The sequence below is a fragment of the Tripterygium wilfordii genome, chromosome 14 (assembly GCF_013401445.1).
Source record: "Tripterygium wilfordii isolate XIE 37 chromosome 14, ASM1340144v1, whole genome shotgun sequence".
Classification (NCBI taxonomy): domain Eukaryota; kingdom Viridiplantae; phylum Streptophyta; class Magnoliopsida; order Celastrales; family Celastraceae; genus Tripterygium; species Tripterygium wilfordii.
Genome location: NC_052245.1, coordinates 4,827,406 through 4,852,360, shown reverse-complemented (window position 1 = coordinate 4,852,360; position 24,955 = coordinate 4,827,406). Strand labels below are relative to the sequence as shown.

Sequence of the window (24,955 nt, the reverse complement as noted above, 5' to 3'; positions counted from 1 at the left end):
CTCTAGAAAGGCACTCTTTAAAGTCCTGCACTTAATGAACGTAAATGCTCAAAAAGACTTAATACTTTTGCAAATCACTAAGATCATACAAAAAAAAGGCCCTATCAGCGACCTGGTACGCAATCATTTAATTTACACTGTAATCAAATACACACACACTATGTTTGATCATGTAGGTCATCCCAATTTATTTGGGATATAAGCTTTGATAATAACAAAGATGATAATGTGCCAGATACTCGATTTAGAAACAAAACTGCATGATGGAGGTATTTGGCTCATCTACCATTAGTTGAGCATGACAGTCAACGTAAGACTCCTTGCTCCAGGTCGACTTCACATGAATGGTAGCATTGCACCCTTTTCTTCTTGGTGAGACCCAATTCAGAAGAAGCTGTTCGACAGAAGTTAAGCAAGCGTTAGAAATAACCGTATTCCAGGTTTATCTTCATTCTGAAATGGTAGTAATACCTGCACTTTGCTATCTTTTGTCAAACCAGAACCTTCCAAATTTGAAAGACCTGAAACAGCCTCATGGTTCTTCTCTTCAAGAAACTAACATAAACCGCTGAGGAGCTGCATGCAGAAGCAACCAAAAATATACAAGGGAAACATATGGTTTCTCTTTTCTATGAAGTTCACCATCTGAGCATCAGTTGTTGACTTGGGGAGAAAACAGTAACTTATCTATATCTCTAATGGCATTCATGTGAGTGCCTGGAAGTGACAAACGCAGCAGGGGGACTGAAGAAGATGATAAGAGCTTGGGCTTTATTTTATCCACCACTGCCTTGACAACAGATGACGCAGGTATACCGAACCATTGAAGGTACCAAGAAAGAAGTACTGAATTTTTATCTCCCTCTGCTTCGTCAGGCCATCTTCCCAACATCAAATAGTTACATAAATCATTTCTCAATCCCTCTGAACAGTTTAGGAGTTCTTCTATCCGCTTCCTAACAGACCCTAGAAAGATTGATTGAATAATGCCACCTCTCGAAGTGGCCAATTTTCCGCCCAAAATTGCCTCATTGTATGTTAGTGCAAGCTGCAAAAGAACACGCCAATAAAAGTGCTATGATTAATCTGCAGTTATAATCAAGATTGAAGAAAGCAACTACAGAAGGACAACCTCAGACAAGTTTTTTAAAAGTGATCAATTTTTAGCAATTTACATATTAAGTTTGTCCCAGTCCAATTAGTTCACCTTTACATTGCAGGATTCCACCAAATAAAGTATATTGTAAATTAATTCCACTTGGTTTTAAGAAATATAGGTAAAACGCATTGATTAGAAGTTATTCTTATTCCATGTATTTACCAGTCATTGGATTATTGACTACAAACTTTCTGCTTAAGCAAGGTGTACCACCTTCCAACTGAGGATATTATCTTAAGACTATATTATCTTAAGACTTAAGTCCAAAAGGAAATAACAGAATACCATAATCATTAGTAGATTATTACTGAGAGTAAGGAAAGATACCTTTAAATTGCAAATAGAAAGTGAGTCACTGAGAGCATTAGTAACATTGGCAACCTGATCAGCCATTGACCCAAGTGTCATATATAATGACAAGTAGACCTACGAAAAATTCAAAAAACAAAACATAAAGTCAGTGGACAACAGCAAATACTTGACTTGAATTCCAAAATGCAAAACATATGATAACAAACAAATTGAAGAGAACACAAACATGCTACATGTTAAGCTTTTTTTACAGAATGAATGAGTTCCAATGAGTGAACTATTATTTGACAATCCTTTCAACTCACATGAATAAATGACAAAATGCATTTTGGCATGCACCATAAATTAGCAAGATAACTTCTCTGACCACATGTCGGGATGCTAAAGGTCATGCTTGCAGGTTTGAAGAGGAGAATAGCTTAAATCATCAAGGTTAAGTTGCACTTGAAGGAGTTAAGTAAGCAGTATGAAGAACTACAAACTTACCGTTAACAGACCAGGTCTGTCTTTGCTTATGCACTCAAATAATACTTGTAAACAAAATTCTTGGAAATCAACGTCAGATCTGCAAGAGATTTTAACAAATCAGTGTTAGTGATCACCCCAGCTTGAGCATAAAAAAGGACTTCCCGCCCACCGCAGAGGAGGATTTCTACACAGCAGTACCATTTCTTTGCCTATATTCTTTTGATCATCATTACTAAATTAAGGAATAGATAATCAGATAATATGGTCCAAGTACCAATTATTGTACAACCAAAACTAAAAGTTACATTCCGAATGCGAGACATCAGTGAAGGCTACAATCCTTAAATCCTACAAAACAAATTACATTTTTTGAATACAAAACATGTTGGAACAGTTGGCCGAATTCTTAAAGGATAAACAAATCTTTTTCCTCAAGTTTATGTAGGTAGGTCTTCTCCGCAACCCAATGAAGACTTCGTGTGGGGCAACTCTAGCATGGCAGAATGGCCTTCATATAAGCAACCATTTGCTGTCTGTCTGAACAATAGGAAATAATACTAACCCCAGTAAGCCATGATCCTGGTCAATTCTATTTCAAGTGGATGTAACAATTATCCCAAGAAGAACAAAAACTAGTCAGGTGGATTACTATTTGACCAGGAGATTTGGACAGATAACTTTCTTATCTATCTCAGTACAGCCATCATACTGCCACAACTATCAGCATGTAAATAATCAAACATTTTTGCAAATTACCACTTTTTTTTTTTTTTTTCAGGTGTTGCATGAATAAAATATTATAATTATCTTAGACAAGAGCTCTTGAGGTCAACAACATCAACAAAAACATTATGACTAAAAGGAAACCAGATTTGTGAACTTGCCTGTTACTCCATGACGGGTTGCAGCATAGTTGGGCAAAAGCAATTAAGCTTGGATCAGAAGAAAAGGTGCTGACCAACTGATCAACAGTAACAGAACCAGGTCCACAAGGGCAGTTGATACTTGTATCACATGCTTTTAAACTTGTCAAACCAGAAACCTGGATGAAAGGCAAATTGATATCCCCTATATAGCAAGGTTGAATCAGGGAAACAATGAACCATAAATTATAATGTGATTGTTACCTTATGCATTGCTCGTGAAAGCAGCGACTGGCACCCTATGGGATCATCAACATACGAACAAGCTCCAACCTTCCGTTTGATATAGAGAACGCCAGAATTGAATGGGTCATTCTTGTCCCTGAAACTCCACCAGGATTTGTCTGTGGACAGACGAGGTGATTATTCCTTTTTTTTATTTATTTCAAAAAGATAATCTGGATATCTTAAACTAATATAAGAGGACAGGACTTGAATGGGGCAGGAGTATCCTACCTTCAGGCACAAGATCGATCACTTGAGTCCAGTACCGAGGGCCACAAACACGTATTCTTCTCAACTGCAAGCATCATATCATTTTTCAGACTCATTTATTCTTTTATCTAGTTGATAAAATCCTTTCCTATATTTTTTTAACTTGAAAAGTGGACAGATTCATTGAGCTAGCAAGGCCACCGGCAAAACATTTCCACATTCATTTTAACAAAATAGAAAGAGCCCAAGCTGGGAAATAGTAAAGAAATGCTTTGTGAAACTTACTATAGAACGTTCTGGCAGAATGCACGGGGTAATCTCACAAAAACTTGTTTCTGAATAATGTTCTGTTTCTCTAATTGTAACTTCAAGCGGGGCATACACAGGCAGACCACTGTCAACATCAACAGTCTGAATCCAGCGAGCCTCGGTAGCGAGGACATACAAATTCCTGAATGCCTGGAAATAGAGTTTCTTCAGAAACAAGGCAGATGACACCAGATCATATTAAAATAACACACACATACATAAGAGGGGGTGATAACTGATAAGAATGCTCTAGCCCTTCCATTAATACGGAACAACTGTAAGGAGTTTGGGCTTCTGCAGCCAATGGATTGTTTAGAAGGAAGCAACATTTGATTTATGTAAAGCACTTCTCTTCATGTGAGATGGAGCAGCACTAAAAAAAGACATGAACTGCATAATAAAAGCCATTATATTAGACATGACCTCTTAAACACTCCATTTAAGAAAGGTTAACAATTTTGCAAAGGCATTCGCTGAGTCTTGTGTTGTTTCAACCCTATAGCAGGAGCTTCTGCAATTCTTATTCCTAACATATTGCATCATCATGTACCTGAAGGTGGCAACGATTGTCATTTGGTCCAGCAGGCAAGCGTGGATAAAGGGTAATCAGCAGAGCAGCAATTGCAGTGTTGCTAGTCGAAAATGTTCGCATTCCCCCACCAAGAAACAAGAAACCAATTGCTAAGCTTACCTATAACCAAAGTAGAGCAAAGATAAAGGAGCAGATAAGAAGATTAGAAGAACAAGAACAGCAACACTAATGACAATAATAGCTATAACATTCAAAAATAAATGAGTAAACCAAATCAATTTGGACTACTATTCAGCAGAATATACATGACTATATGTATATTTGGTCATTTATTATAGTAGGAAGTCCACTTAAAACTTTAGCTTTTCCCATTACCTTAGGCTGTGCAACATATATAAATGGGAGGAAGTGAATAGAGCCTTTAAGCTTTTCAGTTGACCAAAAAAACTGAAGGTGTCTTCAGACTAGTGAATGCTTTATCAGTATCTTAGAACAAATGGTTAAAAAGCAAGCCGACCACAAAATTGAGCTTACAAGATATATAAAAGTAACCCCCTGAAGTAAAAATCATTAACCAAAGCCTCAAAATTGATGGAGATGTGCATTATAACACAATTATTATGAAATCACCGAACAAGCAAATGATAACTCATTTTTCGTATATTTTAGAAAAGTTGGAAGAGCCAAAATAAAATAAATAAGTTATGAATAGATTTCACATCTCATAAAAAGATGTACAATGAATAAATTGATCAGTTTATGGATATGACGGATCTCATGAGTAAATAGATATGCCTACCGCCATCTGAATGCCATAATTAGTATGCCCATCCGAAGAGTTACGACTTCGAAGAAATCTCAATAAACGAAATGTTCGAAGATGTCCAGAACCAGCCATAACCTGCAATCTCAGAACAGCATCACTAAACACTGAGACATACATAAAATCTGTGAAAAAATTTAGGAGACACTCAAGTAAGTGCAAGTATCAAATTAATTGGAACTGAAGAGGTAAAGGAATTGACGTGTATGAAGGTGTCCCAAAGTTTTAATATGCTTTTCAATGGTTGAGTGGTTGACAAAAGTAGTGTGATTCCCATGGTTCATTTCCTAGCCATTCATTTGTCTCTTGGTTGGTGCATTAAAAAAATTATGGCTAATCACAATATGAGTCGCAAGGACTTTGTTCAAAAGAAGGTCGATCAATTCAGGAAAGAATTTCTGAGTGTAAATTGCATAAAAAAAACACATTCATTTATAAAGCTTAACTGACTTGGTTGCTTCTTACATTCTCATCAATCTAATTGCATAACATAAATAACCCTTACTTTAAAGGCAACCTTTTTTGATATTTTCTCATTCATGAGCTCGTAAATCGTAATTAGCTTTTTCATCTTCAGTTTTTTCCATACAGTTGATGCCTGCCACTTTCACGAGAAATTTTAAGAGTATCTCGCTGCCCCTCTAGTCCTATAAGCCTCTATCACATTGTTCTTGTGCAAGATACCATGCCTTCTTGTCACAAATCAATCAGCCTTTTACAACGAATCACAAATTTGCGTTGACATTTGATAGTCATTAAAAGCAAAGAAAAAAAAACAAAAACAAAAGGTGAAGAAACATAAATGTGTGCATCTGAGCGGTTAAAGCTTTAGAACCAGCATTGCAACTAATCAAGTTATTGGTGCTATTATGCACCATATATAGTTTTTGAACCAGCACTTATCTCACCAATAATTGCTACCGGAGGAAGGTCGTGAAAGAGTATGCACGTACTTATAGTCACAGGTACTTGCTTTCATGATCAAAAAAATATTGAAGGGAAAATTCAAGAGTCTGCCATTAAAGGAATATGATAGGGAAAGAACCACATACCACAGATAAGGAAAGAACAATTAGGTGAAGGCAAATTTCCAATGTTCCCCGATCAATGTAGCGAGACAATCCCTTGGAAAAATTATTTCCACTAGTTGAAGAAACAGGCTTGATCTGCAAAAATCAAATGAAATATCCCTGTTATGAAGTTACTAAATTTATAAGCACCACTCTGTTGAATGCAAGACCTCATTAAGAAAGTAGACAGCATATTCGTAAAGTAACTCCTGCGCATTTCCATTCATTGTGCCAGCAAATCTCAAACCTGTCCATTAAAAAATAAAGAAAGGAAAAAAAAAAAACTACTAATCTTCAGTGCCAAGTTACATGCAAAAATAAAGAAAACAGAAATGCTATGATGCAATTGAACATTAAAAAAATATTTGGTCAAATATGTACTAGATCAATGCCACCCACAGAAACCAGACACTTATCATTATCAGGAACTGAAAAGAAAAGGAATTATACTTAGACTTCAGAGAGAGGAAGGGAGGGAAAGTAAAAGAAAAATACACATGAAAATTCAAATAAATACAAAGATTACTATCTGGTTGATGTCAGAACCCTGCATGTCATGAAACTTATCTAACGGACTGATGGACACCATTTTTTTTAATAAAAATCGTCCCGAAAACCCAGTATCACCGTCTGTAATTGAATAACAGGGTTGCCTTGAATGAAAACAATCATAAGATTCCAAATTTAAGTTGATGGTCTCAAACTAGTAAAGTAGTTTCTTGAAAAAAGTTGTTTCACTTCCTCACAAAGTTCCATGAATTCGTATTTTAAAATTAAAAACAAAATAATGCTGTCATCTTAACTGATTAACTTATGTTCCTAAAGACAGGTTCACTAGCCTATTAATCTAGATATTCGCTCAGTCATCATGTTTCCTACACTAACCCACTTCTTTTTACTACCCTTATTTTCTTTAGTCCATAAACACAAGTGATCAAAAACCAGGTTATATGTATATGTATGTACATACGTAATGGGCAAAAAATCAAGCACCAAGTCAGGATGTTACCAATAGAAATGCATGCTCCAGCCACTATGTTGACATAAGCCTGGACAAATGTTTCAGCATCCATTTCATCAATATCACTATCATCATTATGGAGATCACTGATGCTGCTTTTGATGATTTCAGGAATTTGAGACTGAATCCAGTCTTTGGAGGGTTGAACCCTAAAGTAGGACAACTTATCAACGTCAATTTAGGGACAAACATCATGGATGAAAGTTCAAACGAAAGCTAGTTTATTTGATTATATACACAACCTGCTCCACATTATCAAATTCTGAGCAATTACACGAAGCGTTATGAAGTCAGGCCTCACATACTGCAAATCAAAATGTGTCTGTGGAATTGAGAGCCTTGACACTATCGCTTCAGATTCAGTCTGTTGTAAACACAAAATGCTGAGAATTTTGTACTAAATAAATTATAAAATGTTCAAGAAGGTTTATAAACTTAAGTAGCATCTTTTACTAATTACCTTTAGAAACATTAGAGCAATTGCAATTGTAGCTCCAGGTGCGGTGACATCAATGTTAACTGCAGTTCCATCCATCATCTACACCACATAACAGTAAAAGATTATGATAAACTGTGTTTCCTAAAAGTAAACATTATTTTACATCAGATCCAATCACGCAACAATTTTCTTGTCAGAGGTAGCTTGGACAACCTGTCCAGCAGCACGGCTGTGTTCATCTGTCGAGGGCATCAAGAATGGAAATCTTTCCTGATTTAGGAAAAACAAAATAACTGCTTCAGAGAAATAACCAGAAATCACAAGAATTTAAATGTTTCAGCTACTCTACCTCTAGAGGCAGCACTAGGACTTCAGACGCACATTATTTAGAATGAACAAGATGGGAAAGAACAAGATAAATAAAATTTCGACAACATACACTATGAGCTTCTTTACCACCAATGTAGTGGAACAGACGATCAACCAAAGTTTCCATGAAGCCAACTGCATCTCTCCCACGACCTTCACTCAATAAAAAAGAATTAGCTAAGAACAGAATTTCATAATACATTGATTAACAAGTCTAAAAAATGCATACCAAGTGCAACAAGGCCCAGTGAAAATCCAGCTGAAACAGCATAACCTTCTCTTTCAAGAACATTGTCACCTCCACTTCTACGGCCTATTTCACCCTGCAAAATGAAATTATCTCAAGCTCCATTATAAGGCATCCTCCAAGAAGAAACTAAAACCAAATTCCCGAATGCTTCCTAAATCAGCAGAATAGTGGTTACATGATTTATATCACACTATAAATATCTCATGGAATTTATTGATCCTTGACCAGTTATGTATGATGTACAATGTATCATTCAACCTCAGTTTTCACAGGAAAAAATTATGAGGATTTCCCCCATAGTTGTCATTTCAAATCTGGAAAAGCTTCTACAAATGAAGACTATTTGCATACTTCAAAACTAAATGACTTCATAAATGTACAATTCAGGGCTTCAGGCTTTGTAATGTAAAGCAATCATTAATTCCCAAAACCTCACATATGAAGAAAGAGTTCAACAACATCAGATCTGGGATTGGTTGACAGACATGAGAAACTAAATATAAATATAAATGAGGTATCAATTATTAGAAACATCCGATATGCAAATGACGTTAAGCACACACAGGCAAAGGCACAGACCCAAAACTTAACAAGTCGATAAGCTTGATGGTTGCAACAAAGACGATTTATCTATATCATTTTAAACATCAAGAAAGAAGTCAATTTGACTGCAAGATAGAATTGGAAATACCAGAAGAATCTGCATTGTTTGCGGGTGCACTGATCCTTCATAAAGAAGCCCAACTGACAGTAGTGCTGCAGACTGGAAATATAGTAACAAGGATTTCAACATCATTAATATGAAAGACTGCCTAATGATCCTAAAAATATTCATTTTAATTCGGTAAGCCAATCAATTATTTAACACACAACTGCATTTAAAATTGACTCCATTAACCGTAGAACTAAACTAGCAAATATGGAGTCTTACAGAAGTGGTGAGTGCAGCAATGTGATAACAGTGGAAATATATAGATACCTGTAGAAGGGTTGGCAACTCCAACTCCGGAAAGGATGATGAATGTCGAGAAGGTATGTGAACATAAAGAGACTGCACAGTGCAGAATTTTTATAAGGCTCATGGATTAAACAACGGATATATTAAAAGGCATATAAATTGTACTACAATATTATTAATGCAAGAGCATACTAATATGAGAACCGCTTGAAGCCATGTAAGTGAGTTTCCCATAAAGTTTATAGCATGTTGCATAAAAGCAACGAAAAATCTTGAATGATAGAAAATTAAGCCAATACTAACCTAAACAACAAATATTTTTTTCCTGCTTTCAAACAGATATATATGAACTTCAAGCAACAAATCTTTATAGATCGGACGAAAACAATTCATGAAAGATATAGGGGAAAAGTTTTTGCAAGAGATAAAAGGATGCAAAAAGTTTAGCCCAGAAATATACATCTTCAATAAAATGTGCAAGTACTCCAGTATCAGATGATCAATTGATGTTCAAGATTATATCATATAAAATTAAAAAAATATTATCAAATGAGCATCTGTTGTCACCTTTGATATTGCAGGTTGCATTGTCCCCCTATAAGATGCTGCCAGGCCAAGCATTAATCCCACAGTTGTGTTCTCATGTTCCTACCAAAGGAAACGTCACAGACTCGCAGAGAAATAAAAATAAAAAAGCAACAATTGCTATGATGAACAAAAAGCTATAGCAAAGAAAGGGCCAGAGACCAGGCACATAAATTCTTCCATTCCAAAAGCTGCTCTGAAACATAATTTAAATACATAGAAAAGATGCACAGATAATGACACTTAATACAATTTTAAATTAGATTATGAAGTTTCCTTAACAGTTTGACTGTTTGACCGAAATTTCTTGACACAGAGAAAAGTAGGCACTGATAAAAGCTGTTAATGAACCCAAAAAACACCCTTCTAAAGGCTGGGAATATTTAAAATATTATAAAGGTGAAACAATACAACCAAAAAAAAAAGTTACATTCAGGTAGAAAAACTAGAAAGAATTGCCAAAGGCATAACACATTAAATTCTCCATAAACAACAAGAAAATATCAGTTCAAGGACCAAGACCTAAGCAACTATGACTTCCTTGAAACTGAATCCAAACGTATTACAGATACTGTGCTTGTATGTGGCAGCAAAGAAGTTAATTGTTTATCAAATATTCAAAAGGACAAAAGAATTATTTAGAGTATAACTACCATAAGTCCGGACAAGAAGAGTGTCACCTGTTGCAAATACTGGTATATGTCAGAGATAGTCAAAACACGCAAATATCCATGCAAACCCAGTGCAAGGAGAAGTCCTGCATGAACTGCATTTGGTTCCTCAGGTTTGTTATAGATTATCCATGTTCTTGACATTTTCCCCTGCACAAGAAAGGCAAATACTAATGAACATGGTAAAGTACGTATGCAGAAGACATGAAAAGGTGGCACAATGAATGAAAAAACTTACCATGTCCACTCAAACCATGCTAAAAAACATGGAATGTCCATTTTTGCCCTCACAGTTGTAAGAGATTTCATGCATATAACATAATTTAAAGAAAAGGATCCCAATTTTCACATTTCGCCACAGGCGAAGTATATGGAAGCTTTGATCCCTAGAAGCAGTAACAAACCTTAAGGGGAGCCAGCCTTAGCCCAGCAGCTACAGCATTATGAAACTCTGGCCAGGATTTGAGTTCTTGTATATTCCTTATATTTGGGTCCAAATTAACCTACAAGACCATACAATCAGGTAAGCTAAAAGGCAATCGAATTTCATAAAAACATGTAATGGATTGCTGAAAAGATATGTTATGCAGATGACAAAGAGGTTAAAAGATATGTTATGCAGATGACAAAGAGGTTAAAATACCAAAAGTCAAAAGCTAAAGTCGTGGTTTGTTTGGAACGTCAAAGAGTCTTTCTAGATAAATCAAGTCTTATTATACGTTTTCTTAAGTTAATTTAAATCTGGGTCTTCTTTAACTTCTAGAAGTAGGTATTCTTAAAATTTAGAGGTTTGCTGGAATTTCGAATATATTATTAATAATAATTTTTGCTATTAGTCTCTTATTATGTTTGTTTGTTCAGTTGAGAGTTGAAATTGGTATCTTAATTTGATTCCTTTTACGATAGTATAGTCGTAAATATGGATGTAATCTCTCTATTACAATGAATCATGAATTGATGAATCTCAATATATAATATTGAGATGATTTCCAGCAAGTGATTTTTTTTATGTATTGCCAACAAGGCATTTACTTTCAATCATGTGATGCAATCATCCTTTGGTGCGACGCCAAAGAATCCTCGTGTGATGCTTAGGTAATTTATCTTTTATCCACCTTTTCACTACTTTTCCAGCATTTTCAAATCTGTTTTTTTTTCCTTCCTTTTTCAGCCCAAAAATTATTGTCTTCAAGAGCCCTAATCATCCCATAACCCTAATTAGCCTTAGCAATCCCCAAGTTTCCCTTAAAATTACTATTTCACAGTCCAAGAATAGATCTAGTGCTTAAAGTCACTCACAATAAGCCCTTAAAATGAGGATAGCAAAAGTTGTCCTACTCCTTCGTCAAAGTGATTTGACCAGAATAATATGCGTATGTACTCAAAAAAAAGCAATGCCAATATATTACAATAAAATATAATATAGGTATTAGGGGCATACAGTTGCATTTTGTTGAGCAGGCAACCGACCAGCTAAAACTAGCTTTGGGACCGTGAAGGCCTACAGAAAAGAAGTTCTATTAAAAAGCAAGATGCATCTTCAATCAATTAATGTAAGATTTTATTGAAAAAAAAAACTGCTGCAAAGAAAATTCATTAGTAAACGCCAAAGGTGGTCTACCTCCGTTAGAAGTGTATATATAGTTGCAAGAGTAAATGCCCCACGGCCAAGAGGAAGAGCAGTGGTCCTTTGTGCAAAATGCCATAGCTGAGCCTTTACAAGCAAATGAAGAAGAGATACAGTAAAAGAAGACAAGAAGTACATAGAACAACCTATCTCGATAAAGCAACAGAAATAGCAAAGACATCAAGGTCAGGGGAAAAATAAGAGAGAAATCGTCAAGCACTGTCGTTCAATTATTCGAGTAACAAAACAAGCAACTTATGTCTAGAAAGAGTGCTGAAAATTATGAAACGACGCAATTTCTAACATTATTACAAGCATAATGCTGCCAACTCAAATCATTTTAATTTTGAACAAAGCAGCCATCATATATTAGAAACTTCAATTGCTGATCCCATTAAAAATTCAAACATCAAATACAGAGACCCAGGCTCAATTGAAAAGATTAATTAACTAGTCTCACTGACTGCAAGCCCATTGGGCTTGGTCAATCCAAATTTACCTCAATGGTGAAGCAATTCAACCTTATGACGTCCTCAATAATAAACAACACAAAAGTCTTCTAAATTTCAGTCAGGTGAAAAATGTTACTTGACTACTACCTCCATCCTGAAGTGACCAAACTTAGTAATTCCAGGCAACAGATTCTTTGAAGAAATCACCACTTAACACTACCACAATATTAAGTCTCAATGTCCATCTTATTAAGGATGTGCTGCCAAAGCCCAAAGTCTACCTTAGCAAGTCAATGTACTTCTGAGGACATAGGCTCCAAGAAATCTTAAATGTTGGCAAGAAATGTTTTCTTAACCTTGTTAAGCGTACATTCCTGAAACCTCTTTTGAAGCCTTGGACTATCAGGATATAAAAAAAGCTGAACCATATATCTTATACCTTGTTAAGCACCCTTATAGAAATGAATATATACATATACACATGTATCTTGCTTCAATACATTATCTAATACCCATAGAAGTGTCGAAGGACAGCTAGTCAAATTTTAGCTGTCAATGACTGTGCTGAACATAGGGAATACTTTCTATACTTAGAAGATATTGTAGTAATGCTGTGCATAGATTTAGGAGACGTTACAGCTAGTTTCTGTACTTAGAAGATATTGCAATTATGTTGTGCATAGATTTAGGAGAAGTTATACTTGTAATTGACCTTGGGTCATCTATTAATGAGAAAGGCTCTGCAAGGAAGAGGGTAGAATTTCCAGTAATCTTTATTCTCTATTTTCCTGACAAGAAGTAAGTATTTCCATTGCTTTAGCCAACAGCTATTCTCCATTGACGCTATGTAAAGAAAACCCCTGACAATACTGTAATTGAAATGAAGGTACCGATAAAGTATACCTGCTGGAGGTCTTGATCAGATGCACTAGGATTCACAGGTGTTTGAATCGCCACTGGTCTTGCAGAGCACAGAAGCCGTCTAACCTAATGGGGAAAAAAAATTATTTTGTAAAACAGAATAAAAAAAATTTCAAAACTGCTTCGGAAGAACAATAAACCACGAGCACAAAATAAAGAGAATGAAAAAAAGTTCTCGGAATAACTTGAGATAAAAAGGATAACAGAAGCCAATGTCTCTCCAAATATTTTATAGTTGCTAAGCATTGCACAAAGTAAACAACAATCTACTGCAATCATCATTGAATTGAAGGAGCTGTCACAGTAAATAAATCACATAAATCCTTAGAATCATAATGGGTGACTCTAAGAAAAGGGCCAGAACAGACCTCATTCAATCGCAGATCTCGACCATAATGCAACTGAGTGCTAGAGTTGAAGATATGGTCCATACCATCAGTCGCTGACCCATCAACAGTATCTGTATCTTCAATCTTTGTACTCTCCAATCCAATTGTATCCAAAACTGTAGAAGGAATTACCACTGGATGCAAATGTAACATGTAAGGTGCGGACATGGAGATCAGATTCACAATGGCTTGATTTCCAAGCTCCTTTGACTTGCATAAAAGAGCCGAGCATGACAAAGCTAAATCTTCTCTACCAAGAAGAACATATGCAGCTGAAGGCCAGTCAGTTGGCGGAGATTCACGACACTTATCCAGTGCCTAAATGCAGCAGGAAAAAGGCAACTATCAAGGTGGAGGAAAAAAATACTATGAGAAACTTAATGTTGCTAAAGAAAATCCTGGAGCCAAAGAAGTAAGGAACAAGAGAAGTGCAGCAAAAGCAAGAACCGGAGGCTCTTTTTAAAAGATGGTTAAAGGACATAAACCTTGTACAATCACAATCCAAGGAATATAATCAGTAGAGAGACAGAATACAGAAGCTTCACGTCTGGCATTTGTCATTTTACCAATTAAACTTATCACCATCGTCAATATTGCAACAGCCATGCCAACACTAATCTAATAAACTTTACAACAAAAGCGAGAAGCTACAAGGAACAAAAGCCATGGAAATTTTTCAAAAGGATTCATTGACAAAGCTTCCAACATTTGTAAGATATAATAGGCTAACTTACATGTCGCAAAGGAAGTGACACACCAGACGGCAGTGAATCAAGTTGTTGCAATCCAAACCTTTCCCCAACCATAGCCAAGACAGTAAGCTCGTCAGCACTGCAGTATGAACCCATTGCAATACTACAGTAAACACCAGATGAAAGCTTCTTCCCTGTCTGTTTAGCACCACAGAGTAAACTGTAAAAGGAGACTATCTTTCGCGCCCAGCTCACAACATTACTTCCATCTTTACGAACTAAAGGTGGAAGATCATTTTTATTTGCAGAGGTGCAGCCATGTTGCAAACACATTTCAAGCCATCTGAATAAACTAGGAGGACTCGTCTGAGAGAAAGATGGTTTGCACATGCCAAACTTCTTCAAAAGACCAGGAAAATCTCGTACATAATGATCAAGATAAATTTCCTCACCAAGAAATTTGGCAATACTGCACAAAAGAACAGCCAGAGACTCCAAGTCCCTAAAAGCGCCAATTACTTCTTAGATTATAGCATTAATAAAACAAGGATACAGAATAATGAGTCCTAAGGCTTATCAACTATTCTGAAAATTTCAAAAGTTCAAATTCAAACCAAAATGCATGACGCAAGCCACAAAAGAATACAAAACAGCATACAAATACAAGATCAAGATTCCACTTGAGGTTTAGCAAGACGCATGTATTCAGAAAATATTCAGCAGACATATACATAGAGCTAAAACCTACAATATCTTGTTCTGTCATTTGAACATTAAGTTAAAAAATTGCAGTAAGTCTTTCAGCATGGGAGAATTGTGCTTCCACTCACCCATGTTAACTCCTAATAATACAAATAAACAGCAGCTTCTTGACTTTCATCTTTTCATGCAACACAGATGATAACAAATTAAATTTTGACAAAACTAATCCTAGCTTCAAAAAGGATAGAGCTCAGAGGATAAATTATACTCGTCAGAGAAAATTTTTAACATGGCCTTAACTACAGGAGGTAGTTGCACATAATGAGAAACTGGACTTACCATTTGCGAAGATTATCCAATTTTAGACATTCATACAACGCGTGCAGAGTTTCCAAAACTTCCTTCAATAGTTCAGAGTAAAAGCCTTTTCCTGAGCTTTGTTTACAATAAATATCTGGTCCTAAAGAATCCATATCCCAACCATCACGAGGTGTTGTTATAAGAGAAATACCAGAAAGAAAATTACTTTTGCTATAGTTATTGTGAAATTTGCTGTTCAAGAGGAAATCCCAAGCTGAAGGCGTCACCGAATTTGTAGTTTTTTGAGATATGACACTAGTCTTTCTGCACATTTGCAAAATGACACTACAAAATGAATCCCATTCAGAGTTAACACTAGAATCAGCCTTTGACAAATAGGCGGAGTCGCCGTCTCCCCAAAGTAGACCTAAAAAATGATTATAGAAACTGGAACCAAGCCCTTCAGCCATTGCTGTGATGCAATCGTTTGCTAAGGAAGATGAAGGGCTTCTCCGTAGAGCACATCGAAACATCTGGACAAATAACAAAAAATATTCAAAGCCAGAGCATTTGATTACACAAATGATTTCATTAAAGAGTAAGCTACCGGAACTTACCCAGCCTAATTTAATTTGATAACCATCAAAAACTGAAAAACCATACCCAACTTGCAGTTGCAAGTCCGGAGTGGTGTATGTGGTATTAAAGAGTGACACAATATTATAAAATATTTTAATACATCAGTAACAGTTCAACTGAATGAAATTGCAATATTTCAGAATATAGCAGAGAACTTTTCAGCAGAACAATGAGCAAATAGATTAATAATAGTACCAAGAGTTCTTTTGTTCTTTTGCTTAACAGTTTCTAAATTTTTTAGGAGTTTGCATACCTGTCCACTATTTAATACTATGTTTACACGCCCCTCCACTGCATCAGCCAAACCAACCATCTTTAAGTCATGGGGAATAGATGCACTATCCGGAAATTTTGGATTAGGGGAGAGATCTCCTTGACCAAGATGAGAAGGTAATAAAAATCGACACAGGCATTGGTTCCCTGACTGCAATATAACACATGTCAACTATACACATCTAAGATATTTTGACATCAAAAGGAGAAAACAAAGAACCTTCCTAAATAAATTGAATAATTAATATCAAATCATATAGGAACAAAGATATCAAACATTAAAGCAAATATTGTGGGAGCAGAACTCAATGCATAGAAAAGAGTCAGCAAGAAAACTTCAACGGCATTTTACCAAAGGATAAAGAGGTTCATCCGATAAAGATTCAATGAAGTATGTTCAAGTTGTGCATATTTAAATAGATAGAGCAATTCAGGGAAAAATAGGACAAAGCCATTTGAATTGATTCTTTTTCTCCAATAACACCCTCGCACAGGACGTTAGCCTCCATTTATCACATGCTACCATCACTACTTCCTTAGTAAGTTCAAAAGAAAATGCTAAACAACTTTCCATTGTCATCACTCATCAGGTGCACTTGGCTAGAAAGGGAAGTGAACTACTGCAATGCAACACAACCAGTAATGTTTTGGTATATCAAAAATATATCACGTAACCTACATAGCGTAGTTGCACAGGTACCAAGTACAACAATGCAAACGAACGCTGAATTTTTGTTCCAAGAACAATGTAAATACACTTTAAAAAGTTGTAAAAAGTAACATGATGATGAATGGGAAATTAGAACATGGTCATAAATGTAATATTACTATTAGCTTATAAAATGGTAAAATACATATATTAGACCTGAGGTTTATGATAGACTTATTACCCCCTCTAATTTCAAAAGGAACACGAGATACTTTGAGGTTTAATCATTAACGCAATGGACAGTTACCTCCCTCATTTAGTCAATAGTAAGTCAAACTTAACAGAAAATTATATAACAAACAAAATGCAAAATTTGCTATTGACAAAACAACATATTATATATCTTGCATTGACTCGCCACCATTCCCCTCCCCTGGTCCAGATGTGTAACAGGAAAGCTCGAAGGGACATGTGCTGGAGACACTGATGTTTTACCTTCCCCTAGAAAGGTGTTTGGAAAACTCTGGCACATCCAAAAGTTTTTTTTTGCACATGGGAGGCAACTTAGCAGAGGATTTTAACTATTGATAGCCTGCATAAAACCAGGCATGGGCTTGCAAAAAGATGCTGCAATGCAAGAAAGGGGAGGAAAATGCTGCTTGTCTCTTGCTGCACCATGGACCGGATCTCGAAAGGCAAGAGGCTGTCAGTGCGAAAGGATTATGAATCTTTGGAATATTTTTAAAGGCATGTTGGGTATCCAGTGGGTTGCTGTAGGTACTATCAAAGCAAAACTGTTAGCCTTATCCCGATCATCAAGACATGAATCTTAAGGGCCTCGTCAACATGCTGCCTCCACTGGACAACTTAGTTGGAGAGGAATAGCAAGATTTTTAGGGGGGAGGAATTCTCATTATTGTAAACAATGAGCCCATGCTTTTATGATCATTTATTTAGGCTTAGAGGATATGTGGAGAGAGGTTGTAACGACAAGGATATTGTTCTGAATCTCATTCAGCACTGGTGTATCTCAGGCATGCACTTGGTGCCCTTCTTTTGTTTATAACTTTTTCTAGAATTCATAAAATATCAATCTGTACGAAATAAACTAACGGCGAGTTAATTGGTAAGGGGAAAGTGTCTTTTTCGAACTAGAAAGGGGTATTTGTCTTTATGGCAAACTTTAGGGGTGGTAAGTGTATTACCCTATTAATTAAAGGATCTATGCTGCATTCTTATACTAGGCGCCATTATGTAATTTTCTATTTTTCAGGAATGGATCTTTGCTTTGTCAATTAGGTCTTGGTTTGAGTTTCATTTGATTTTGGGCTTTTATGTTCAGTCTAATATAGTTCTTTTAAGTCAAGGAGTTCATGAGCAATCGAACCACTAATTATCCATAACCAAATTTAAATAAAAATTCTCAATGGATGGAGCTTACATAGAGAAGGAATGTGCTTTCCGGACCTAAAACAATGATGTCCACATATGGCAGGAGTCCCATTTTCACTCTGGGAAAAAAAAAACCCATTAAATGCTACTTCACAATATCATGAACAACTGACCAATATGAAACAACTAAGGAGAGAATAAAAGGAACTCAACCTTGGGCGTGTTACAATCACAGGTGCAGCTGCAATTGCAGGTATGCTCCAGCTCATGTCAGGCTTAACATCAAAGATAATCTCATTATTGATTTCAACACTTTGAAGCCTTACAGACAACAACTTTTTATGCTCTTGAAGAAGAAAACACACTACAGGAGCTGCATCGTCATCAGTTGCCAGAAAAACCTGATATTCATTTGAGGTACAAAATCAAATAAAAATTAAAAGAAATCGTTCTATATAGAACCACAGCATCAAAAGCTTAGAAAAAGTTAAGAAGCAGCATTAAAGATAACAATAAGTACGATCAAAGGAAAATACATTCAACACTAATATATGTTCAATGGACAGCAGTTCCCCAAGGGCACTCGTCAAGAAAGCAGCTACTGAACACGAGTGATTTCTTTTTTTTTTGAATGGAAAAAAGATTTTTTTCAAGCGCCAGGAGGCGCAACCCAAACAAATTACAAAGAGGGGAAGAAAAGATGCTCAAACAAGTTCCCAGAAAAGGAGGAACCCCAAAATCTAATGCAGTCCAACCAATTGACTAGGAAAGTATCTATGAAGGATTCTCTATCGTTGAACACTCTGTTATTCCTTTCCAACCACAGCATCCACATGACAGAAATAGGAATCAACTGAAAGAAACACCTTTGCTGTTTGTCAGTGCCCATAGCCTTCCAAGCCACTAATTCCTTGTCCACTGAAGAACTAGAGGGCCAAGAAATGCCCATCATCATGAGAATATTAGCCCGGATTTTAGAGGACCAAGGGCAATGCAAGAAGAGACACAAGTGATTTCTAGCACAACTTCTGGCAGTTTTGCACAATCCCTTGTGTACGGTATGCCTAGCCTTGCTTCTCTTGATTCCCCATCCACCGCCCATGGAGACGGAGCTATATATTCTTGCATCTATGCCAGAGACATCGCCAGTGCCACAAACTTTGGCTTATATGGATCAACAATGATGACTGGGATTGTGGCACTCAACTCACCACCCATGCGAGAAGAACCAACCCAACCGACCTAGTGAATAATTCAGGAAGAAAGAAACAAAAATAGCAACAGAGGCAGAGAATGTTATTGCATTATAAGGTTGTAATTGATCAGATCAACCAAGTTTGAATATTTATAGGAGGAAACATATAGGTCCAAAAACGCCAGTGAGTAATTTGAATGAATTCTGACTGCTAAGCCCATTCTGGCCGCGCAGGGTATCGCCCTGTATTTAAAATTGGAGCCGCCATAACTTATGACTGCTAGGCTAGTTGAGACTTAATCAGTACATGCTCGCCTACCAATTCTGTCTGATTTTTTCATTCCCAACAATGAAGAGAAATGAAAAACATGGCACAGATAAACAAATAAAAGTCTCAAGTCCAAATAGATCGGCTAAGGACCAAAGGCATGACCATAAAAGAATCCGAAGAGGAGTAAGCACATTATCTAAGAGGATAAATGATTGAACAAAACCGGTGTTTTGGTGTTTTATTTTGAACTAGAGTTGGGATGTATAAAAGGACATAATGACACATCTAAAGGTAAACAACTCTGGTGCACAAGGCTCCCGTAATTGGTGCAGTCGGGGATAGGCAGAATGTATGCAGACCTTACCCCACATAATATGTGGTGAGACTGTTTCCAGGAATTGAATTTGTGACCTCTACGTTGCACCCCTGCAACTCTAGCACTTCGTCACATGTTTGCCCGTGATGTAAAAAAACTAATGAGAATTGAACAATAAAATAATATTATGGGAAAAAGAAGCCAAGATGCAAAAAGAAGCATCGGGAGAGAAGCCAAGAACAAGAGAGGAAAAAGAAGAAAAACCAAGAAGGAGAAAGAGAGGAAAAAACAACCCCACGGCCTCCATATACTCAATTTTATTTGCAACAATATTCCTCCCAATTCTAGTTCCAGTCCCTAAACCATTACAATTCCAAAAGGTAATATGATAAAAACTTACAGAACAATCACCTTTTGACTTGAAATAGCCATCCAAATGAAGACTTAATAATTTAAAAGACTAAAACTAAAGCCTGTCTCTAATACCAAAAGGTCATGTAGAACAATAAAGACACTTGAACACAATAACATGTTAAGAGGAAAAGAAGCCCAATAGAAGAAGAAGAAGAAGAATAGGGTTTGCCAAGAACGAAAGAGGGAAAAGAACAAAAGTTGAGTAGGAAGGGAAAGAGAGGAAGGGCAAGCAAACCATAAATATTCGATTTTATTCACATAATATTCCTCTTTCTTAGAGAGTAAAGTAAACAACACCCATGTACAAGGCTCCCGTAGTGGGCAAAGTCAGAGACAGGCAAGATGTTGGCTAGTATTTGCAGTGAATCCCCCCGTTAAGTAGTCATGCATTACGATAGGGACGCCCAGTTCTCTAGCAAAGACAGCCCTTTTGATCATTTCTTCGCATGTACCGGCAGTAGCATTCAAGTAATGCCCTTTGATTTCACCTGTTTCAGCCTGTGCTTTATAAAGAGCTTCGGCACAAAATAAGAAACGGTCTCTCCAACGCATACCTTAACCCACAAATATGTGGAGAGGCTATTTTCAGGAATTGAACTTGTGAATTCTAGGTTGCACCTCTGCAACTCTACCACTGAGCCACATAATCGCCTATAAAAAGTAAACAACACTCATGCAGAAGGCTCTCGCAGTGGGGGTAAAAATGCATACATTTTGTCTGTCGCCGACCCATATTGATGCAGATCAAAAATCATGAGATTTTCAATTATAGTTTATTTAGAAGTTTACTTCCTTTTCAGTTGGTTTTAGGTCTTGTTTATCTTTTACTTAAGTTAGTATTATTGTTAAGACAATATTATAGGGTTTTATTTGAGTTTTAAAAGCGATGGCATTATCGTAATTTCTAGGTTAGTTAGAAAAACGAGATTAAGTATTTATTAATGTTTTATTATGATATTTTAGGAAGTCTACTGCTTGGCGAACAAGTACTATCTTTTAGGGTTCAATTAGGAGTCTGTCTGATCTCTTTTTAGTATTGGTTTCCTAGTAGGAGTGGTTTGGGGTTCTCTATTTAAGGATTGTAACCTTCCGTGCTATAGATGACTTTAGACTTTAATTCAATTAAAATACAGAATTTTCTGTTGGGTTTTAACCCTAAAGACTCCATTGAGTCGATTCTATCGTCCCTTCTTCTAATCTCTTCGTTCAAATCTTTATTCTGCTATTCTTTATTGTTGTCATCAATTTTTCGCTGCATCACATATATAAACTAACGCCTAATGAACTTAATTGCATAAAAAATAAATTAAAATTACAGTACACAAAATAAACAAGAAAATACTAATTCAATAATATAGGAACGTTTAGATTTCCAATTATGCAGCAACAATATAGTAAGAGGAAAATGAGAAGGAAAAAGAAGAAAGCTAAAAATTTGTTGCACCCTGATACAGCAATATGGTAGCTCCATGAAAACAACCTTCCTAAGCAGTGATTATTAGGCCCAAGTAAAAACACATCGTCTATTATTTCTGTTTGTCTTAAAATCCAACCTAGGATGCATTTTCCACTTCTTTATATTCGCTTTAGTTGCTACCAAGTCATAGAAAAAGTTCCATTTTTTGCAGTCAAGACAATCGACGAATAAAACAGTTGAGTGGCACCTTAGAGGCAGACGATTGGGCACCCTTCCCCTGCCATACTTTACGAAAAGAAAATTGCCGTGGCAACCTGGCAGCTGGAATTGCCTCACTCACAGAAGAATTTGCCATTTCAAGGTTAGGACTGATAACGTCTACAACCCACACTGAGTGTTGCTTCTTTCCTGTAAACAAAGTGAAAAGGTTCACATCAACTTCTGGAAGAAAAAAAAATGAAAGAAAAAAGGGCGCAGCAGAGATGGAACTGATCATGTAGAAGGCAATACAACAAACCTTTATTATATGATGCCATTAGAGGAATCCGATTGCTAGTCCATATTGTTTCTTCATCAAAATCCTTCATTATGTTGAGTTTCCCCCTTTCTTCAATATAGGTTAACTAAAAATAATCAGCCCAAAACTATATTAGAAAAGTATATTAAACACAAGAACCTCAACGGAGATGAAAACACAGACTTCAAAACTCGAAAGCAAGAACCAAGAAGCATATTATTTTTCTCAAATGAAGAAGCAAAGAGAAATGTAACATCACGGAAAATATGAATAGTAACAAGGAAACCATCAGCCATACCTGTGGTTCTTCCAATGCATCCTTTAGAATAAGATGTGAAGAAGTTTTGGTGGGCTCCCCTTTGATTGCGCAGTCAGATGCGCTCGAGAAACTGAAATTGTGCTGTGGACTATGACCAATTTCTCTTCTAGAATGAAACATCTCACGTGAGCCAAATAAAGGACTTGAGGATGAAAAATAATTTTGTGTTGGTGAATTCCCTTCAGCAGCATGCTGCAGTAGCAAACCAAATGGAAGAGGCCATATTGATGTAATGGTGCGAGGTAGAGGGATAGAAACTACTTCACCTGTTAAAAGACTTTGTGAGGAAAGATAATCGAGTAATAATTTAGAAAATAAATTAATTTAACACGTAGTAGAACTGATGTGTATGCCTCGTCAAGAGGGAACACTTGTCATTGTAGTACAAACTTTCACTTAATAAATTCCAAGTTGCTCACCTGATGTGTTGTATAGTGTTAAACAATCAATTTGCAATACACATAGTAAAGCTTCCGTCATCTCTCCAAGACGACACCAGCATACCTAGAATATGGATTAAGAAGCTGTCAACCTAAATCCAACTCTTCCGAGGGAGTGAAAGAACAAACACAGTGACATTTATAAGACATGCACATGGAACACTCTAAGGTAAGTAAGATGCCAAGATAAATAAAGTTCATATTGAAATACAAGCACATAATTTTGTGACAGATCTAAATACCTTCGTAAAAGGTGTAAAAGGTCATAGCAATTTAGAATCGAGTTGCATCCCACAAAAGTAAAATTTGGTGGTGTAAGTACCAGAGTAGTTTGACTCTATTATGCCATTTCTCTTCAGTGGAATAAGCTAGCAAGCAGATTAATCTACCAGGAAAACTATACAATGCATGAAATTGTGATTACTATATCCCTGAATTTTCCAAGAGAACTGGCAAATGAAACTTCTTAGCACTTTTAAATTCAACTTTCTAAACAAAAACAAGAAAAGAAAACTAAAAAAATTTGAATGACGAGGAGATTAGTGATCTTGAGAAAGGATAAAAATCTCGTATTGAACAGGGTAGCAACTTAGCATGACTATAAACAACAAGCAAATATCAGTCATACTGAGCAAATTAAATGACCCTATACTTTGCATAAATGTAAAGAATAATGAAAACGTGAAATCAGTCTGCATGTTGAAGCGGTACTTGTTAATCACTTCCAAGTCAAAATAGTGACCCGCTAATAGTAACAATTTATACGAGTAATGGCATCTACAAGGAGCCAAATAAGGACGAACAGCAGTCTTGGCATTAAACGAATTAGAATTCACTAATACCTCAAAAGGAACAAATAAAAGACTTCACATTTTGATGAATATGTGTCTGTAAATATTTCTTAACGTACCTTGATAACTGAGGTCGGTAAGGTGAATCTTTTAAAAACCCCAGCTCCTGTTGACCATATGATACTGTTTGACACAAGAAAACCAATCCAGTGAGCAATTCATGCCTGATATAAGCAGTCAAGCACAGAATAGAAGTCCGGTGACCTTTGTAATCTAACGCAATCTCTAACTATAAACTTTACTCCTTTAATCGATATTGGAGAATAAAATTTGTATAATTATTACAGAATTTACCGATTTCCTCTAATGAAGAGCTCGTGATCACAGCCATCGCTGAATGCGGCAATGGATGCATCGGTTTCATCCTCCTCTTCTCGCTCTCGTGTGGTTTCAGTGTCGAAGAGAAAGTAATCGAACTTTTCGGAGACATTGCTTGGAGGCTTTCCGTCGAGAGCCTCGGCAATCAAGCCGAAGGGCTTGAACTCGCCCAATACTGTGAGTTCACGAACGCCGATAGGCATTCTAGCAAGTCGACTTCAAGAGAGTCAAAAAATCGGGCACATTTGCTGGGTCTTCTTCGCAATGGCTGGCCTTCTCTCTATCTTAGTTTTACTCGTCTTCTCTGAAAATGCGAGTTTAACTTCTGCTCTCGAGAACAAGTTAAATCAGTCTCTTCGACCTAATGCAGGGATATTCTCATCTCCCGCTGCTGCTTGGTATTTTAATTTGATCTTGTTCGGTGGTTTTGAGAGGGAAAATGGTATAGGGTGAACCCTAAACCCTCACGGCTTGTTTGGTTGCACAACAGAAAATGAAGGGAGGGAACAAGAATAGGAATACAACAATGGTGCATTT

The 24,955-nt window shown here is 36.4% G+C and overlaps 2 protein-coding genes across 4 annotated transcripts; both read right to left on the bottom strand.

Annotated features, from left to right (window-relative positions):
• Window positions 1-48: 48 nt before the first annotated feature.
• Window positions 49-24,955, bottom strand: LOC120014806 (anaphase-promoting complex subunit 1). 3 transcript variants are annotated; one of them, XR_005471636.1, is made up of 38 exons: window positions 24,395-24,621; window positions 24,160-24,223; window positions 23,229-23,313; window positions 22,789-23,075; window positions 22,491-22,596; window positions 22,221-22,381; window positions 18,574-18,761; window positions 18,410-18,479; window positions 16,300-16,470; window positions 15,447-15,940; window positions 14,448-14,907; window positions 13,693-14,031; window positions 13,307-13,390; window positions 11,946-12,038; window positions 11,766-11,825; window positions 10,729-10,827; window positions 10,334-10,474; window positions 9,636-9,716; window positions 9,090-9,161; window positions 8,802-8,873; window positions 8,090-8,183; window positions 7,931-8,013; window positions 7,705-7,761; window positions 7,513-7,590; window positions 7,295-7,416; window positions 7,041-7,201; window positions 6,202-6,278; window positions 6,014-6,127; window positions 4,938-5,039; window positions 4,157-4,297; window positions 3,583-3,756; window positions 3,319-3,382; window positions 3,067-3,206; window positions 2,824-2,981; window positions 1,958-2,036; window positions 1,487-1,585; window positions 472-1,048; window positions 49-394 (listed from the first exon to the last, which is right to left on the bottom strand). XR_005471636.1 is itself a non-coding variant. In XM_038866876.1 (37 exons), the coding sequence occupies exons 1-37, from the start codon at window positions 24,619-24,621 to the stop codon at window positions 653-655; spliced, it is 5,493 nt and encodes a 1,830-aa protein (XP_038722804.1). In that variant the 5' UTR covers window positions 24,622-24,955; the 3' UTR covers window positions 49-652. The 3 variants fall into 3 exon arrangements, 1 of the variants encoding a protein (XP_038722804.1); XM_038866876.1 differs by having other exon boundaries at window positions 49-1,048; window positions 24,395-24,955; XR_005471637.1 differs by lacking the exons at window positions 49-394; window positions 472-1,048; window positions 1,487-1,585; ... (2 more) ...; window positions 3,067-3,206; window positions 3,319-3,382 and adding an exon at window positions 3,825-3,996 and having other exon boundaries at window positions 3,616-3,756.
• LOC120014680 (ribulose bisphosphate carboxylase large chain) lies at window positions 19,489-21,108 on the bottom strand. Its single transcript, XM_038866703.1, has 3 exons — window positions 20,892-21,108; window positions 20,554-20,585; window positions 19,489-19,602 (listed from the first exon to the last, which is right to left on the bottom strand). The coding sequence occupies exons 1-3, from the start codon at window positions 21,106-21,108 to the stop codon at window positions 19,489-19,491; spliced, it is 363 nt and encodes a 120-aa protein (XP_038722631.1).

Coding starts and splice junctions, on each gene's coding strand:
- LOC120014680 (XM_038866703.1), bottom strand. CDS start 21,108: ATGCGTTGGAGAGACCGTTTCTTATTTTGTGCCGAAGCTCTTTATAAA. Junction 20,586..20,891: donor TACTAGCCAACATCTTGCCT/GTCTCTGACTTT, acceptor TAAATTATTAAG/TCTTCATTTGGATGGCTATT. Junction 19,603..20,553: donor TGGCTATTTCAAGTCAAAAG/GTGATTGTTCTG, acceptor ATTATTCACTAG/GTCGGTTGGGTTGGTTCTTC.
- LOC120014806 (XM_038866876.1), bottom strand. CDS start 24,621: ATGCCTATCGGCGTTCGTGAACTCACAGTATTGGGCGAGTTCAAGCCC. Junction 5,040..6,013: donor TTGTTCTTTCCTTATCTGTG/GTATGTGGTTCT, acceptor CTGAGATTGCAG/GTTATGGCTGGTTCTGGACA. Junction 3,207..3,318: donor GATCGATCTTGTGCCTGAAG/GTAGGATACTCC, acceptor GTCTGTCCACAG/ACAAATCCTGGTGGAGTTTC.